This window comes from Aulonocara sp. 'chitande type north' Nkhata Bay, linkage group LG15, assembly GCF_057382095.1.
Source record: "Aulonocara sp. 'chitande type north' Nkhata Bay isolate Kocher_YH1m ecotype deep benthic linkage group LG15, A_spYH_male_GT1.1, whole genome shotgun sequence".
Lineage (NCBI taxonomy): Eukaryota > Metazoa > Chordata > Actinopteri > Cichliformes > Cichlidae > Aulonocara > Aulonocara sp. 'chitande type north' Nkhata Bay.
Window position 1 is genome coordinate 16084507 of NC_141358.1, and position 12421 is coordinate 16096927.

At 39.7% G+C, this 12421-nt stretch overlaps 2 protein-coding genes across 3 annotated transcripts; one reads left to right on the top strand and one right to left on the bottom strand.

Annotated features, from left to right (window-relative positions):
- Positions 1-1134: 1134 nt before the first annotated feature.
- cpsf2 (cleavage and polyadenylation specific factor 2) lies at positions 1135-10022 on the bottom strand. 2 transcript variants are annotated; one of them, XM_086264598.1, is made up of 15 exons: positions 9888-10022; positions 9355-9521; positions 7432-7591; positions 7227-7332; positions 7005-7134; positions 6799-6914; positions 6475-6662; positions 6030-6320; positions 5766-5866; positions 5226-5429; positions 4953-5105; positions 4510-4732; positions 3995-4309; positions 2504-2638; positions 1135-1559 (listed from the first exon to the last, which is right to left on the bottom strand). In XM_086264598.1, the coding sequence occupies exons 2-15, from the start codon at positions 9501-9503 to the stop codon at positions 1467-1469; spliced, it is 2364 nt and encodes a 787-aa protein (XP_086120724.1). In that variant the 5' UTR covers positions 9504-9521; positions 9888-10022; the 3' UTR covers positions 1135-1466. The 2 variants fall into 2 exon arrangements, with proteins under 2 accessions (XP_086120724.1, XP_086120725.1); XM_086264599.1 differs by having other exon boundaries at positions 9934-10005.
- Positions 10023-10150: 128 nt separating this feature from the next.
- On the top strand, positions 10151-12420 carry ndufb1 (NADH:ubiquinone oxidoreductase subunit B1). The gene is made up of 3 exons (XM_086264602.1): positions 10151-10305; positions 11602-11750; positions 12255-12420. The coding sequence occupies exons 2-3, from the start codon at positions 11611-11613 to the stop codon at positions 12289-12291; spliced, it is 177 nt and encodes a 58-aa protein (XP_086120728.1). The 5' UTR covers positions 10151-10305; positions 11602-11610; the 3' UTR covers positions 12292-12420.
- The last annotated feature ends 1 nt before the right edge of the window (position 12421 follows it).

A 12421-nucleotide genomic window follows, 5' to 3' on the forward strand; every position in this document is an offset into this window, starting at 1 on the left:
ACACCTCACTGGGGCACGGCAGAGGTGAGGCTGTATATCCACGTGTGCCAGAAAAAGATAAGAACGCAAACTGATCAAGTGTTTCTCTTATTATTATTTTAAAGCCAGGAAGGCAACATTTATATTTACTTCTATAACTGTGAGACAGTTACTTAACATATAAAAAGAGCAGTAATCCTGGCTTACTACAAGCAGGCTGAATTATATTCAATCCCAATTATCACTTGCGGGGACAATGTCATCTCGGCGCTGTATTACAAATGGTCCTGCTGCATGGGCAGATTTGATATGGGTATTCAGAGGCTGCTTACATACAGCTGAAAAATGTCTCCATCTGGTGTCACTACACAACTAGCTAAACTAATAGGTAGCAAAGTATTTGTAGTGATAGACCGATCAGCATATGTGACACATCATATGCTTATTTTTTTGTGTTATCAGTCTGCAGTTAGTTTTGCTTATTGGCTTAATTTTCATTTTTGCACTGGTTAGGTTTATCATTGTCTGGATTTCTGTTTGGTTGTGTGTTTATTCCTCAATATCAGTTGATCTGAATTCATCTCAAAGTGTAGATTCTGAGAGAACTAATATGAAGCTCTGGAGCTTTGTCAAGCCCAAACTGCTGGAACCCTGTTCTCTTTCCTTGCCAGTGTGCCTCTGCCGTGCGCAGTGAAAACATACAGAGGTGGAAGAGAAGATTATCGAATTAAATCGGCCACATTTTGGATTCGAATCTCCAGGTAGGCCGGGGCCTTTCTGTGTGGAGTTTGCGTGCTCTCCCTGTGCCTGTGTGGGCTTCCTCTGGCTTCCTCCCACAGCCCAAAGAAGTGCAGTGGTGAATCTAAAGTGGCCGTAGGTGTGAATGGAAGGTAGATAAAGAGCTTAAGTGCACAGCATAAAGTCCTGTATGAGTATATGTGAAATACGAATGTGGGCTTGTAGTATAAAGTGCTCTGAGTGGTCAATAACACTGAAAAAGCACAATATACATGCCAGCCCAGTAAGGATTCTGAGAAGTTTTCGATTTTACCTTATATAAGCAGTAATGAATGCGTGAATAGGCAAGTAACGCAACATAACTGTAGGACTGAATAGCCAGCATTTGAAGTTATGGACATTTAAGACAAACAGAAATACATCTTGGAAAAAAAAGATTTTTAATGACAGATCTGGAGGCCCAAAACATTTACTTGGATGTGATTGTAAAGAGGGAGGACTTCAGAATCTGTTCACACAAAGATGTCAGTCCATGGAAGCATCTGCCTTTGCCATTATTGAGGTAAACTACCAATAAAAAAAAATTACCTGGAAAAGAAATTATAAAAGGTACAGGAAAAGGAAAATGTTCAACTCGGTTTGCAGTGAAACAGTCGGAACTGCTCATCGGGAAGAGGTACACGCATCTTCTCTGGGTAAAGTCCTTGTAAAGGCTTGTCTCTGTATTTCCATGGTGTGCTCTGCTGCAGCTATACAACAGCGTACTGCTGATACAGGAGCTCCCGGATCTTATAGTAGTCGTCACACAGGCAGCCTTCCAGGCCAATGCGTCCGGCCTCCGTCTGGACAAAGAGAGCGCAAACATGCACAGGTCATCCACCAGGTCCTCACACAGCAAGCCTTCACCAGCCTTGTACATCACACCAGACCTTAAAAACAAGTGTGTTCCCCATTCCTTCCTACAAACTTGGATGAAAGCGTCTAATGAATCTGCATCAAGATTTTACAGTTAAACACCGCACTCCTTTACGAGTCTCGGCTCTCTTTGATTTCCTTTTCTGGGTTGCATCTATTTTAAGTTCTTGTCAATTATGCAGGTTGTTGTTAGTATCCTGGCTCACTCCTACTTTCTCTGTAGCTCTGAAGCTTTGCCTGTGTTTCTTATTTGCATCTTTTGGCTGAGGTGAGATGTTTTAATTTGCTGCTGGGGCTTTGGTAGCCTACTTACGCACGCTGTATTTGTTTCTCTTTGTGTGTAAACTACCATTTGGGGTATTTGTGCTTAAGTAAAGAAACGTTAAAGTACTCAATTTTTCAAGTCTGTCTTAGAAAAACAGTCAGGTACCTACAGAGTATCAACATTAAAACCAGTTTTCTTCCTCCTGTTCATGCAAATACACTTTAAGAGAAATCAGGAAGCAGATTTACAGCCTATTGCTTCCACCTGTTTTTCTCTACACCCCAGACTTTCCCATGACATATGAAATGACGTGCTCAGTGCACCGTAAGGAACTGCTCGGGATCCACAATCTATAATCAAACAAATGGACAAGCACAGTTTGTTGTAATTTTTTGTTAGTGTGTCTCATGCGATTAATTTTCAACTGTGCATCGCTGCATCCGATGGCTCAGAGTCTCATGTCACTATAGCCAAGAGTGTAAAGAGAAACGGTCTTTCAAACAGCATTTAAAACACAATTATTTGAAACACTGGCAGGTTTAATATGACTAATTGACTGGTTTTCTATCTATCTAGTATTCTTTCATGGGAAGGAAGGACACTTACTCTGCGGACGGCCACCATGTTGTTGCATACCAGCACTCCTCCCACAAACTCGGCCTGGATGCCCTCTCTCAGCAAGACTTGCTTGAAGTCAGACAGACGAGGCTCGTTGATAAACACAGACTGATGCCCTGAAATCTGAAGAGAGAGTGAAACAGGGTCAAACTTTTCCTACAAAGACTCCTTATTCACTCTTTTGGACGCAGACTATCACAATCACATCACGAGCCTTGGGAAAAGTTTTCTTTCAGGGATCATTTCTGCATCGTACGTTGGTCAAATGACATTAAAATGCCAAAATAAGTTTTATGCACTAATTGTAGCAGCTATTTGGGCCTAAAAGTCACATGCTGCTCATGTTGTTTCATTTGCCAAAACAATTTGCATTACTGCAAGGAAATGAGGCTACCTGTCAAAATGAGCAGCAGCAAAAACAAGCCTTACGATCACATATTCTCTCTGAGCTGAATCGAAACAAAGCGCCCTATTTAGCATTCGTTCCACCCTCTTTAGCTTTCTTCGCACTCAGAGGTGGGACCACTCACTCGTACAACATCACTGACCCATCTAAATGTTTGGGGCACACTGGGAAAAACAGACTGTGTTTGATCTCTCATTCAAAAATATCTAACAACTCTACAGCAGCAAAATAAACTTGAAAGTGAATATTTGAAAGTCCTCCACTCAAACACGTGTTTAGAACATGTGCAGAGCCTGACACTGGGAGACGAAGAGAAAAAGTTTAGAGCTGGAAGATATAAGCAGAATTTTGTGAGCTCACAATTAGGAGACTATCTCAGAGCAGCTAAAGATGGTTCATGAGAGTTGGCTGTAGCCCCTAGGCTTGAAAAGTAAAGTCAATGAAAACATGCCTTAAATGGCTATTGATCGACAGGGGGTTGAGAACTCTGTGTGAAAATTTGTCCACTCTTTTCTTTGATTTATGAGATCATAAATGTTTTTCTACTTGTTTATATGTTGTAAATTTCAAGTGTTCTTCAATAGAATGCGACAGTATTGCGACAGTTATTTTGCAGGCCAAAAAGTTCAGCATATTGGTGCGGCCGTGCATAGTCCTGATTTTTATGTGGCCCCTTGGGGGAAACCCCCTTCCAAAAAAACGATGAATAGATTAGAGTAGGGCTACTCTATGAGTCACATGTAACAATCAGTCTTAATCTAAGTATAATTTCTGTACAGCAAAACAGCTGTACAGAAATTTGCTGTTTTGCACAAGCCAAAATTAACATCTCATTTCACATCACTAGAAAACACAATAGCACATTGCTAACCAAGCTAGCTTGTGATATCTTGTCCAAATATGGGCATGGTTGGAGATGGAAAGAAAGTCAAACTTAAAGTTTTAAAAAGAAAAGTTAGAAATACATGGAAGATTGTCCAGCTTTTAAATACAGTGTGTGGATGCATTATGCAACATAAACCATCAAAAAGAACTGCAAAATCATTCAAGACAGCAAGATTTCTGCTCCCCACCTCGTTTGGTGGCAGTGGTTCCAGCGTGGGAATGACATCACTCTCTTCGGAAAACTCCTTCTCGTCCTCGCCGAACAAGTTCTTCATGGCTCGCTGTGCCGTGACTGCTATGTTGATGGGGTCAATGTCAAGATCGGGGGCGATGTCCATAGCCAGCTCGCTTTCTTCCGCCTCGTCTTTCACACCCTCCTCCAGTATCACGCCGGTATCCACCTTCACTACACGCATGTCCAGCACACCGTCAATCCACGCTAGCTCCGTGTCTTTGGCCTTGCAGAACTGCAGAGAGCTCACCAAGGAGTCTTTTAACCGCACCTTTACCAGGACAGAAAACAAGATAGTATGAAGACCCTGACGAGTCTTGGAAGGATTGCAACACAATACTTCATATTTAAGGTCATAAAACACATTTAAGCTATAAGATCAAATGCACCCATTACTAAATTTTGGGGGAAAAAGACAAATAAACACACTTTATTAAAAATATAATTACACAGGCCTTAAATGAAGCTAACCTGGTAGATGTGGGTTTCACTAGTGGCATCCACAGTTTCCTGCAGTTTAGGCGTGTAGACTTTGATGTCCTTGCTAAAAGCCTTGCAGGACTCTGCCAGGTCCAGACTGGCTTCTGGTGGCCCACGAACAATCACCAGCTGTCTGGGCTTCATCTGATTGATAATCTTCTTTATGGAGTCCCCGTCAGAGCGACCCTCGTAGTCTATGTACATGACCCTTGCTCTGTGAAGAAACAGAGATGAGGTCAAGCCTTTCAACACTACCCTTGCTAGGACAAGAACTGCGCCAGAGACACCAGAGACTTGTTGACTACACATAACAATTTTCAGCATCATACAGGTTGATATTCAATCACGTGGAGGTGGATTCTACTGTACTGTTTGCCAATGGCCAGTTAAAATGGCTGAGAAAACAGAGCCAAATTATCACAATGATCACTGACCTTATTTCAAGACTTTCTATGCTTGAGATGCATTTTGTGGGGACTACAGACAGATCCTGGTCCATAGGTTCATCTCCATTGGTCAAACCAGATTCTAATTTGCTCTTCTCCTCCTCTGTGGCTTGCAATTCAGGAACCAGAAACTCCTCTAGCCTTTAAAAGGTAACATTGGTTTTTATTATTATATTATCATTGATAAAAGTCAGAGTTTCACATTAGTGGCCTCCTGCATTCATCAGTCATCTGATGTTTTTGTGCATTAGTATCGAGTACCTGATGATTTCTCCATACTCGTCCCATTTGATTCTCTCCTCGTGTGTGGGGAACATTGGATATGACTTTTTGGCCTGTTTGAAGAAACTGCCTTTACGGCTGCCCTCGCCCTTCATCATCAAATCGTGGTGTTTGGTTTTTACTACAGCCGACTGATCCAGATCATCATCCATATCGCTCTCATCGCTGGAGTCCACATCCACCCTGCAAACCCATAAAATAAATATTAATTCTATACTTAAAAGTTTAATTTATCTAAGAGCAGACAACGTATTTTTGCTCGGTAGTAGAATATAAATGTTTGTCATAAACGTGTTATGACTCATCTCGCAGTTACAGATTTCCTTTTAAACAGCATGTTTGAGATTTGCAGTCTAGACCACAGTTTGCATTTGTGATGGCATTTTTTCCAAACCTAATTTGCTGTCGTACTCGTGAACTGACTGATGAAACGTTTTGTAACACCAAAAGCGTCACAGAGAAAATACATGCAACCCTTAAGCTACGAGTCATCTCATGTCTTTTTCTGTAGAAACTTACTCTTTTGCTTGTTCAAGTTTTTTAGCAGTTTCTTTCTTAAGTTTCTCCTTTTCCAGGTATTCTTCCAGCTCCTTGCCTTCGAGTTTTACTCTCTTCTTGACCTGTTGTAACAAGAAAAAGTGGCAAATGGATACGGTGTAAATGACAAACTGACACGTTTTGTTTCTTCCTAAGCCGGGTCTGCATATTAGCATCAGGAGCTTCCCATGGGGCAGATATCAACCCTCTGGTACAGCAAATCAACATTATGACTGCAGGCCTCACCTCCAGATCCAGCATCATTTCTCCAGGGTTGTCGATGAGGTAGCGAGCTAAGGTTCCAGGTGTGGTGCGGTACGTCAGGATGATGGAATTTTTTGCATTTTGACACCACTGGATAAAAAGTTCTCGAGAAAACCCTGACTCAAGGTCCGGTTGGCTGCAGAGCACCACCTTGGGGCTGGGTACTCGGGCCAGGTCTGCCAGACTGTGGCACAGGGTCAAATGTCGGAATTGGAACGGGTTGTTCCTCTTGTCCTCAAAACACCTCATGAGCTTGTCACTCATCCACTCCACCTAGAAAGGATCAGTGATTAATGAATTCAAGAATTATAACAAATATGTATTATTTGCTGTGCTCTCTCTGTAACAAAATGAAAGTTTTGACTGGAAAAATCGGAATATTTCAATAGTTTCTCCGATGTGAAAAAAAACAAACAGTTAACAGTACCTGGGACTTTGAGAACTCCACTACATTGTAGCTAACATTGTTAAGCAGAGCGAGTGGGTAAGCTCCGAGCCCAGCATCCTTTGTCCTCCAAATCTGGTCCAGGAGCTGAGCCAGTTCCAGCACACGCCCAGCTGTATCTACGGCAATAAGGACATTGCCATCACCACGCAAGGTCTCCATCACATTGGCTGTGGAAGAACGGAAAAAGAGAATTACAAATGTACATAATAAAATCTGTAACCGTTAGAATATGGCAGTATGAACTCGCATATTATTGATGTAATAGTGTTAGTGTTAAAGCGCCCAGTGGCTATTAATACGTACTAAGTAGCTGCTCATCTCTTTGCTTACGACGTGGTTGTACATACGCCGCATTGAAGGAGTCTGTAATAAGTAAGGATGGACGGCTGAGGCTCTCCAGTGAGCAGCCATTGAGGTGGCTGGAGTACACAGAGAAAAAGAATGCATTAACAATGAGCCAAACTAAAAGCAATAAAATTTCATTTCACATTAACGTTTTCTTTGCTTACATTTCTCTCTTGTGGTTAAAGTCCACGGCGTAAACAATCTCCTCCTCCCCATCCTTCACAATTTTCCAAATAGTGCCTCCAATCATGTGACCGGCTGGAAGAGGAGTAATGGAAAGACCGTGCCCTTTTCCTGTCAGGTAAAAAAAAAAATACATAAACAATTACATTGTTATATGTGGTGCATAAACAGGGAATAACACCTATTCTGCAAATAAAACACACCTTTCAAATTGACAATCTGAGAGTATTTCAGCTGCTGGATCTTATCAAAAGCAGCATCCACATCATCAAGTGTGAACAGTGTAAAATCTTCACTGTTGTTTCGGGACTACATGGAAAGAAAGAGAGAATTTAATAAAGTAATGGTAATCAAGCCAAAAAGAACCTCTGTTAATTAAATCATGCATTACCCATATCCCCTTCTTACCTGATACAGATCGTACATAAACATTTGCCCCATCTTGTAGACAGGAATTGTGGCATAGATAGTACAGTTCAGCCCCAGTTTGCCCACAGCGTATGGCAGGGCTCCCAAGTGTATGGGGTCGGGATGGGAGAGCAGCACAGCGTCGACCTGATGAACATGTCTGGAGAGGGGGAAAAAAGAGCATTGCAGCAGGTTCAAGTCCCAGAAAAGTGGAGTGGTTTAATTCAAATCTTTATTCAATCGCACAGTCTCGTCTCACAAGATCAAAATTTCTTCTTTAAAGGAGAACAATACGCATTCACAAGGAGTTCAAACAGATAATAAAGCTTTACATTTTACAAGGGAAATATAGGCTTCTAGTGGCCTCTACTTTGAGGACAGTTTGCGATTCATTCAAGATTAGAAGGTGCACAGTTCCAGAAACAAAGCCAACTAACATGTGCACATGGGAAATATTTAAAGTTGTGTTTAATGCTTTCCCCCTCAACAAAGATGACATTTCATGAACTGCCCTGTACCCTTAATGATGAGTTTTGATACCTCAATACATATCAATAAAGACGTGACAACCACTGAAATAGTTTTGGGGTTTTTTCCAAGGGTAACTGAATAGGCAGAGACCACCCTCACCAATTTCTGATACAAACCCAGTCATTTTGCTCTATAAGCAAGAGCTTCAAGGGTTACTTCTGATACTCCTGGTGTTAAGATAGCTATTGTGTAAAAATCAATTTAGAGGTTTCCTGAGTTTGCACTAAAATAAGACTTTAAAAAACATTTTTTCTCTGCAAGTTACAATTCAACCACTGTCTCTGTAGCTGTTGTTATTAGATGTGAGAAGAGAGGAGAGTTTAGGTAGTTTGGAAGCCTCAAGAGTAGAGCTGTGCCTTTTATTTTTGACTCTATAGATGTTCATCCAACCGATACAGTTAGAAATGAGTATGAAATTCCTCATTGGTGATAAAGCACTATAATACACAGGGTTTTACAACTGGAGTGCTGATAGGGCAGTATGACTGTGTGTGTGTGTGTGTGTGTGTGTGTGTGTGTGTGTGTGTGTGTGTGTGTGTGTGTATATATATACACACACACACAAACACACACACACACACACACACACACATACACACACATACATACATACACACGCATTTTGTCTCCAAACTGTTCAACTGGAACTGTCCTTCTAATCTAATTCTTTCGCCCAGTGAAAATCTTAACATCTACAAAATTGCCATTAGAGTATTAATTAGATAATTCATGTTGTATATATGTATAGGAAACAGCAATAGAGCAAGAATTAGAAGACATACATTTATCCATGCTAATGAAAGCATAAACAAGCAAAGGACTAAATTTGGAAATCTCTCCATATATGTTAAACCATCTCCTTGTGCCTGATATTCTTCTACTACAAGATGAGACAGAAGAAGTACAAATTCAACATACATGTAAGTGAGGTACATTGGGTTTTTGATGTTAAGATTTCTTCGCAGATGACTTTCAGACTCAAACAAAACCTACATCCATCGTCTAATATGTGGTATGACAGAAACCAACAAACAGAACCATATAATCTGTGGACTAGAAGCTTTTTACTATAGTATTATAAATGATGGGCTACACCTGGACCCATCTAGAAAGAATGGCCAGGACAGAAATCTCTGGAGATCTACCTTTGGCAGCCCATACCCTGGGAGGGGTGACGGGCAGTAGTAGTATTATAAACTTTTTTTTATGTCAGTAAAAAAGTCGGCACAAGCTTTCTTTCCCCTACTTCACGGTGGGGAGGTCAGTCATCAATAAACCAGACTGCTGTGGGTGTACTGTTTAGTGAGTTCATAAAGGCACATTTACTTTTTGCTAAGAGTTTTAAAAAAATAGAAACATCAACTGTTTTTGAAAGACTGGCGGTATACCGACCTCTTCATAGCATCTATGATTTCCGTGGAGAAGTTCTCATCCCACCCGCAGTCCAAGAGGAAGCGGAATTCATCCACCTGCAGCAGGTAACAAAGGGCAGACTCCTCCAGAACCCCTGACACGGCTGTCAGCTTGATAATGGACGTCATGGTTCTTCAGTTGTCGAGCTGAAATATAAGATTTGTGCTTGCATGTTATCCTCACCACGAAACCTTTCCTACTAACTCTAAGGCCCGTGGCTCTTTATGTGTGAGTGCGACTCTGCGAAAAGTCATTCAATTTAATCAACAAAGAAAACAAACACAACCATGGTTGGAGTTTGCCATTAAAATCTGTGTGAGGCTAATAGCGTAATGTTGCACAATTTTAACCAGTGATGTATGCAGCTTACAGGCTGTAAGTAAATATAATGTAAACATAGTTTTGTCGCTAGCCACAGCTAGCTTAGAGTTGTTAGCAGATTGCCCAGCAAAGTGTATTTACAGTGCTAGCTAATGAGTGTAAATGAACTAACAAAGGAGCGTGCACCATACCATTAATTGTAAAATAATGGATTAGTCTTCTGGAATAAAAAACAACCTTTTTTTCTGTTATTCCCAAATTAAACCATTTTGGCTCGCGTTTTTGATAGCGGCAGACATACTTGCCGCTGCATCATGTGTGAGAGGGCAAAGGAGCATACCACAAATGGTGGTGTCGTTACTAAATAATTCTAAATCTCTTCTAAAACACTACATTTAGATTTTTTTCGAAAGGTATCTGAACACATCACCTTTAACATCATAGTTTCAGTGTTGGATCGTATCTAATATTCCACTACTTGTGCTTTGACATTAAAATGTATTATTTAAAAATATGAAACCACCTCGTCGTAAGTTTACAGTTGGTAGAATCCGATGTCCTTCGCTTGCTGAATGAGGAACTGAAGGCCGCGGCTGGTGTAAACAGAAGGTATTATTTTAGATATTAATATTACATTCATTATTCTTTTTTGGTCGAGCCAGTGCGTTTTAATGTGTTTGTTGTACTGACAATACAGTAACCAGTGCATCTTAGAAATAATCCTTAACTACATCTTAAAACATATTGCTAAGGCTAACTAGCTGACAGGCTAGCTAGCCAAGTGCCTCTCTCTAGGATACCAAAAGTTTGTGATGAACGATCTGCAGACTTACCGGATATTTAGTATTCAGCTTCATATATATATATATATATATATATATATATATATATATATATATATATATATATATATATATATATATATATATATATATATATAAGCTGTAATGTAATGCATGGCTACCATATGATAACTGAAGTGACCGTGGTCTGATGTGCATTTAATGAGGTTTGCCTGTCAAACCTCATTGAAGTGCATAAAGAAGTGTTGTAAATCATTGTCAAGGTGTACACATTCTTAGAATCTAAAGTAGGCGTTTAAAGACACTCGGTTGTTGTGCTTATTGTGCAAGAAAATGTCTGTCATTTTTAGTTGACAACATTAGCTAATTTTGTTTTCTAGAAGTTTTTTGCAGGTCCTCTAAATCTATGAACATGGGCTACCCCCAGAATACTACATGTTGCTAAACATTACAACGTCTCTTTTAATGGTTGGGACTCGCAGCATGATCAAAATAATGATGGTGGCACAATATAAAAAGCATTCTCCCTTTCCTGATCTTAGTTTAAAAAAAAAAAATTTGTTTCACTGAAATGTTTGAGATCAAACAAATTTTAACATTAGACAAAGATAACCCGAGTACATGCAAAATCTAAATCTGTGTAACTAAATGGAAAGAAATGGAATTAAAAGCAGAAAGCTGTCTTTGCGTTCATTATTACTTTTAATAAGTCACTTCAGTTGTAAGTGATCTGATTTCCTACACTTTTAACAGTATTTCCCTTAATTTTATTTTAGTTAACTTTTACCCTTATTCATTTGAGAGCCTCATTTAAAATCATGATTTAATAACTGATTTGTTTATTTAACAGGGGTATCTATGTGGTGCCAGTGTATCAATGGTGTATCTTAAAAGAAAGCAATAAGATATTGCTATATTAGTATTTAGCCTTTCAAATAGCTTAAACAGAGATTAGGCTGTTCAGCAATAGTGGTAAATGTTCTTGTATCATTTATGCTTGTGCTTTCCTGTATCCATTCTTCTTATTATACAAATATGAATGCACAACTGCAATCATAAGTTTAATTTGGGAGTATAAAACCCATGCTCTTTTTCTTTTTAGGTAGGAACCATGGTGAACTTGGCAGCCTTTGCCCGCCAGTACTGGGCGCACATATTTGTCCCCACAGGCTTTGTCATTGGATGGTACCTTGACAAGCAACAGGACCAGAAGTTGACAGCTTTCAGAAACAAGAGTGCTTTGTACGGAAGGTAAGAACGAGTGACTGTTCACCAAATAAAAACAAAACAAACCCCTCAGGTTATTCTTGAATTTAAAGACAAGCTACTATGTTGACTTCATGGTGATGTTTGTCACTGTGTACACAATAGCCCATGGCCTGGAGTTATTAGTTTAGTGCATGGATATTTTCAATTGGGCAAAGTTATAAATACATGAAATCTGCAATTTCATAAAAAATCCACCTGTAAATTTTCCTAAAAAGCTAGTGCTATAAATCCTTAAGTTTACTTTGACTCCTATCTCCTTTTTTTTTTTTTTTCCTAAAAAAGGCTCAATTAATAACCAACTGCCTTCTATATCTATGCAAATCCACTTTAATAGATTACCATATAACACTTTTTGTTTCTACACTTTTCCACTTTCAGCCGATAACTCCAGTAGTGATCTTCTGGTGTAAAACTGTACTCATCCATCATTCTGTTCTGCGAAAGCCAAACATCTTACAAAACTTCAAATTTTTCTTCTTTTTATAGGGAACTGAAGCCTGGAGAGGAGGTGACCTGGAGGTAGACTGCTCTCTACTTGAAAGCCTGTGTGGTGTGAACGAATGGGTGTCCTCAAATCACAATATTTAAGAAGACTCCTGTACCTCTGTTTTTGAGTTGTATCAACCAATAATAAAGACGCCATTAATTGAAAT

Coding starts and splice junctions, on each gene's coding strand:
- cpsf2 (XM_086264598.1), bottom strand. CDS start 9,503: ATGACGTCCATTATCAAGCTGACAGCCGTGTCAGGGGTTCTGGAGGAG. Junction 7,333..7,431: donor TTATGTACGATCTGTATCAG/GTAAGAAGGGGA, acceptor CTTTCCATGTAG/TCCCGAAACAACAGTGAAGA. Junction 4,310..4,509: donor GTGAAACCCACATCTACCAG/GTTAGCTTCATT, acceptor GTCCTGGTAAAG/GTGCGGTTAAAAGACTCCTT.
- ndufb1 (XM_086264602.1), top strand. CDS start 11,611: ATGGTGAACTTGGCAGCCTTTGCCCGCCAGTACTGGGCGCACATATTT. Junction 11,751..12,254: donor AAGAGTGCTTTGTACGGAAG/GTAAGAACGAGT, acceptor TTCTTTTTATAG/GGAACTGAAGCCTGGAGAGG.